This window comes from Chenopodium album, chromosome 11, assembly GCF_948465745.1.
Source record: "Chenopodium album chromosome 11, dcCheAlbu1.1, whole genome shotgun sequence".
NCBI classification, from domain to species: Eukaryota; Viridiplantae; Streptophyta; class Magnoliopsida; order Caryophyllales; family Amaranthaceae; genus Chenopodium; species Chenopodium album.
Genome location: NC_137844.1, coordinates 36402732 through 36408916, shown reverse-complemented (window position 1 = coordinate 36408916; position 6185 = coordinate 36402732). Strand labels below are relative to the sequence as shown.

Sequence of the window (6185 nt, the reverse complement as noted above, 5' to 3'; positions counted from 1 at the left end):
GTTAACTAAATAGACCAAAGATAGCAAACCCTACCAATTCCTAGATTTGCGAAACACAGACACCAAATCCTTAAACCATCTCTCGAAAGGCGAAACAGACAGAGAACACACATGTAGGATTTACCGAAAACCTCATAAACTTAGAGCAGTCGACAGAGGCAGAGCGGTGTGTAGTATTTTTCCAGAAAAATAACTTTCAACTTTGGGAGGAGAGGCAATTCCCAAAAGCATCTCCACTAGGGATCAGAAGCTAGAAACTCCGGAGGCCATGAACTAGCAATACATATGCTGACTTTATAGAAAATTGGCCATCACGAGTAAACTTCCAATAAACAAAATCATCCATCGTGCGCTCGCTCAGCGGAAAGACATCGCAACACCGTAGAATTATCAAACTACCGGTGAACAAGGAAATATCCCACGTGTCAACGCAGATTAATGACAATTTTTTATGTTACATTGAATTTTTTCACAAATTCAACTTTTTCCTTGTGAACAAGAAAGTACAATTCTTTCTATGTAGACATTACACCCAAATAGCACCGTCCAGAAAGAGCAACTTTTGGAGGTTATTCAGAATTTCACTATTGCCTACAGAGGACGCAGAGCCTTTCATGAGAGTTGAGATGCACAAGAGCATGTATGAAATGAGGAAATTTGTTTTACAGACGCATCAGAAGAACTATTGCAATACAAGATCAAGCAAACCTTGGAATTGTATTAAGAAATTCCTTCCAAAAAACCGATGACAGCCAGGGACAAAAGAATAATGGAGACATGGAAAGAAAGACATAATTATACTGAAACAAAATTGACTGTAATATGATCATATTAGAAAATTTTTTAAAAGTAAATAATTGACTATAAAAAGGAATCCTGAAAATGAATTGACAGATAATTGGATATATGAAAACTCAATAACTATGAAATAATCTATAACTTAAATGAAAATACCAGACTAAGATATCAATATAAGCTCACCACCAGAATATGTGTCCAGCAACCCAAAACCTGCATAGTCTAGCCTAAGAAGGAAAACTTGAAAGCTCCAGCATTAGAATCTGAAACAGTTTCCCAAAATGGACGTTTCTTTTTCATTTCTTCAGCTTTAGTCACTAGCTGATCTATAGTTCCAGGAAAAGCAACCTCAATAGCTTCTTTGAACTTATTGTGCAGATTGACACGGTCCCTTGTTCCTGATACAAGTTCACTCGCATTTGGCTTCTGGAGGAATTCCAATACATTCAGCAAATTTCGCCTGATGAGGCAAGACAAGAAAAATATCACATGATTCATCACTTAGGAAGCTCTGCAGTGGCTTATACAAGTCTTAATACCAATTACCACATAAGAACAATTCTTGCATTCTTAACTTCTTAAGGCATGCATAGCAAAGTAAACTTGAATAACACAAGCAGACAGCAATCATACTAAAGCCAAATTTATAAAGATAATATGTACTTGTAGACAAGCTGGACAGTCTCTCGTAGCAATCCCAGAACAATGTAAGGATAGAATTTCAATTAGTGATTCAATTTTATAAAATCTGGATGTCTTTATTTATTTATTTATTCTGTACTTTTCTTTGAACAGCCACACTGGATATCAATTGGACATTCTTAGCTTCTGTTCTCCTTGAAAAGAAAATGGTGTTATTGCTCTTGACTCTTGTATAGACTGTGTGTCAAAAAGAAGATTCTCAGACCCAAGGATGACTTGGCAGTAAAAGCCTCAATGCGATAATATGGGCAAATACAAGCACATCTGACCAGCCCCCAAGGAATAAAAAGGCTCAAGGCGCACCAAGGTGATAGGGATTTCGTCTCATTAAAGTGACTAAGTGAGGAACATTTGCGCACTAAATAAAAAGTGAAAAAAAAATCTGGAGAAAACACGTGCGACATCTGGACTCTAGAGCGTCTAGGCATGGTGCCCCTCTGGACACATACCAAAAAAGCTATGTTCACCGGACTCAGCTGAAATCCCAAAGTGTCCGTGTCGACCCGACACGACGCGGACACGGACACGAAATTCGTGTCAGATTCGGCTATTTGCATTCGGACACTTCAGAGAAAGGTGAAGGGGAGAAACAGAGCCGAATTTTAAAAAAAAAATAAAAAAAAAACCTTAGTTTTCAGGTAACTGACTCTGTGTAGCTGTGAGACGGTGGTTGTCGGCACCATCTGTGGTGGCGGACTGGCCGGCAATTAGTGGGTGAAAGAGAATGGTGAAAAAATAATTAAGAAAGGGAAAAAGATGAAGAAGTTGAAGAAGGAAGCCATTCGAGCAGGTAAAAATGGTGAAAGAAATTAGTGGGTGAAAGAGAGAGAAGAAGACAGAGACAAGAAATAAAGTAGAAGAAGACAGAGACAAGTACAGCTGTATTACTGTATCTTTTGTTTATGATACAAGTAAAGGGACTTTATTTTTTTGTCTTTTTATTTCATTTTTTGGATATTAATGAAATATTTTGTAATGTATAATTTTTTTTTAAAAAAAATGAAAGTGTCATGTCCCCGCACCCGTGTCCAAATATAGGACAGAGTCCCCGTGTCCTAAAATTTTGGAAATTGGCAAATTGGACACTCGGACACGTGTCCGTGTCCGACACACATTCCCGAGTCCATGTAACATAGCAAAAAAGGCACACCGCCCATGTCACCTTGGGCCTCAGTGCCTAGGCACTCCTACTTATACACTGCCTTGTTAGAGTCAGAAAGAATGCTGCACCAGTATGACATCTAAATTGATTTAATTCAATACACTCAAATGACTCAACTTTGTTGCCTCCTCCAATAGGCCAGGACCCAACTTATCCTTATAAGAACTTGTCAATTATTGGGTTGCCGACAAATGGCCATACTAATTACTATTATTACATAATAAGTTGATTGAATTGCTGCCTTAATTGTCTACTATGACTAGAGAGTGATTACACTTTCGAAAACATGATGAAAAGTAATGGAATGAGATTAGACAGTGTTCTGGTAGATGACAAGTTTTTGATCAAAAGTTTCCAGGCAAGCAGTAATTTTTGAGGTATGGAGCTACACCCCTACCCCCCTTACATTAGAGGACCATAATATAAATATCAAACAACAATTATAGGATTATACATAATATAAATATCAAGTAGCAAACTAGCAACCGATAGGACTATAACATAGATCAGAACGTGTGCACTCGGAATGAGTTATAATCACATAGCAGCAAAACGATAACAATTAAATTGGCACAATGAGAAAAGTGGACATGTCTTAGTTCTAGGAATCAACAACTTAACATATATGGAAGAATAAAATCTTTTCATCTCAATTCAATTTTTTTCAGCAACCATACACATAATAACACTTTTTCAGCTAGATAGCTAAGAATTATGCAAAGCAAGATTCTCTAATCCTCAATAGAGAAAACATATTGAATTATAATAATGACGGCAGCCCAAATAAAAAGATATCTCAGCAGGTTATGCTTACAAATCAAAATATTGATTTAATAAAGAAATTCTGTACCATCAACTAGGAGGGTATGGTTTACTTAGAGCAAAATGCCATAACTTATTCCTTTTTAAATTGTCTGTACTACTGAGAGGAAACAAAGGGAAAAAGAATATGGTTCACCACTTCACCAAGCTAAGTGATACTATGGGTAGACATATCTGGCAACAGTCTGATAAGTATGCATATGATACACTCTTTCCTGATAAGTATGCATATGATACACTCTTTCACTAGAGTCCACTTTACTCCTTGAGAGTGGACAATATTGCTAAATTCTTTAAGAACTGTAAATGATAAGCAATTTATCACAATAAATTTACAATCATCAACAATAATCTTTGATCATTAACTTGAAAACTAAGCTATCACAATTGTAGCATTTTAAGGTGAGCTAGAGAAGGCACTCAAACACTTGAGGAAGCAGATTCAGAAAGCCAATAATTCAAAAAGGGTTGACGAGTCTAGCCACAGTAAATTTTGACATTGCATAGTGATTAGCAGATATTTAGGAGACATACCTGCTAACATAGTTCTGTGTGATAGCAATAGATTCTTCTAAGTTGATAACCAAATGCCACCATCCATTAGGCACAAAGAGAACCTCGCCTGCTTTACAGACACACTCAATGGGTCTCCTCCTCCAATCTTTTGTGGCTCCATAAAAATTCATAAACCACTCAATTATTGAAACTGGACATGCCACTTCAGCACCATCAGGGCTAGGATGGACACCAGGAGGTACAATCTCAGGAGGAAATAAAACCCACTTTTTGGACCCCTTAATCACAGCATTCCAAGCTGATGTAGAATTAGGATCAATATGAAACGAAGAACCCGACCCAGCAGGTCCAATTATTATCCATCTGTAATCAGGCCTCTCTTTACCCAAAACAGAAAATAAATCCTCCCTAAAGTATATAGGAACTGCATACTCTCTACCCAATGTCGGAACTTTCTCTGCAAACTTAGGATCAAACAAATACAAGGGTCTCTCTTCCCTAGTAAGGTCAGAATACCTAAAGTAATCCTCAAGCTTCATTTCAACCGGACCAACCGAAAACTTAACATCACCACAACTTTTAATCAAATAATCCTTATCCCATTGATCCTTTGCAACCCAGCTATCCAAGCAACCTTCCAACAACACAGGCTTATTAGGCTCCTCAAAATCATTTATAAATTCCTCAACTGAAATCCCCCGCCTTCGCGGTATGTTATCCCTCTGTAGCCACTCATGTTTCATCTCAAGATTAGCACATAACCAACTTTGAAACAGAAAATCAGAATAAAAATCCCTAATTCCCAACCCACAAGACCCAATTTTTGAATTATCAAAACATGGGTAATGAGCAGCAATATAAGTTTTTCTCCATGACCCATTATACAAAAATCCACCTTTAAGGGTTTCCAATACCAAATCCCTCCAAAGGGGTTCATGTGTACTAAATACATATAAAGATTTACTAACAGTAGCTAAAATCCCTAAATAATTAGCATCCAAAAACCCTAAAATCTCAAGAACGAGTTCATCAGTAAGAACTTTCAAATTACCTAAGCCAATGTCTCTGGAATTATGAGAATTTGAGCTGAGAAAAAGATTACCCAGTGGTTGAACTCCATGATTATTTGAAGGTGCAGAAGTTCTTAGCCTAAAACCACCTTCTTCTGGTTCATCTTCTTCAAAACTATGAGTAGGTTGTTGGGTTTTTGGAAAATTAGAGCCATTTTTGTTAGGAGTTCTTCTTGATTTCTTCTTGTTTTGCTTCTTTTTGTTCTTTCGTTTAATGGGTTTTTGCAGGAATCTCTTGCAGCTTAGCATTGTGGAATTTTAAGTTCGGAAAATTTGAGGAAGGGATCACAGGAAAGCGGCTACAGGCGTTAGCTTGAATAAGCCGAACTGTTTTGACACTTATGCAGCGTTTAAGGTTTCACTCTTGATTTTGCATTTCTGGTTCGACCCGCGCGTTCTATTTTTGTTGAGCGATCATTTTTGGACTGCCACCAAGGCTGTTCACCTGTCCAAAATCAGACTAAAACCCGCGCGTTTTTTGAGTGGCTGGCTAGCACATATCAAAATCCTAACCGAGCAACCCCTAATCGAGTAGTCCCTTACCGACTGAGTAACCCCTAACCAAGTAACTCTTTACTGATGAAGTAACCTCGACCACACGATGTGACTAGTCACATATGAAATTTTGTGATAGACTAATAATGCATTTCAATATATTAATATTTTTTCGAAACAAATTCTCAACTGAAACAAATTTCTCATCATTCAAAATTAGCTTACAATATACAGAGTATAAATTAAATAGTGTGGTCCCCTTATGTTCCTTGTCGTTTATTCGATTCATATCCATCGATTATTCGATTCACGATCATAAGTGATAAGGACCTCAACCATAGAACCCTCTTATAGAATTTCTTATACTACTAGAAAAGGCCCAACCGAATCATTAACCCAAGCACATAGTAAGGCAAAGTTAAAAAAAATGTTCACATTAATTAAAAACATGTTTTTAGGCTTGCCAAACTTGCTTTGAATCGGATTAGATCAGACTAGCGGGCTAGACCGTTGATTAATTAGCACCTTTACTGACATCAACAACATCAGAAATTGATCTTGAATGTCAACCTCTTTTTGAACAATTTCATCCATAACTTAAAAGAGAGAAATGCACGACA

The 6185-nt window shown here is 37.2% G+C and overlaps 1 protein-coding gene across 1 annotated transcript; it reads right to left on the bottom strand.

The window, feature by feature from the left end:
• Nucleotides 1–837: 837 nt before the first annotated feature.
• On the bottom strand, nucleotides 838–5441 carry LOC145568822 (arginine-specific demethylase JMJ22-like). The gene is made up of 2 exons (XM_081628216.1): nucleotides 4019–5441; nucleotides 838–1258 (listed from the first exon to the last, which is right to left on the bottom strand). The coding sequence occupies exons 1-2, from the start codon at nucleotides 5317–5319 to the stop codon at nucleotides 1021–1023; spliced, it is 1539 nt and encodes a 512-aa protein (XP_081484342.1). The 5' UTR covers nucleotides 5320–5441; the 3' UTR covers nucleotides 838–1020.
• Nucleotides 5442–6185: the final 744 nt, after the last annotated feature.

Coding starts and splice junctions, on each gene's coding strand:
- LOC145568822 (XM_081628216.1), bottom strand. CDS start 5,319: ATGCTAAGCTGCAAGAGATTCCTGCAAAAACCCATTAAACGAAAGAAC. Junction 1,259..4,018: donor ACACAGAACTATGTTAGCAG/GTATGTCTCCTA, acceptor TTGCCTCATCAG/GCGAAATTTGCTGAATGTAT.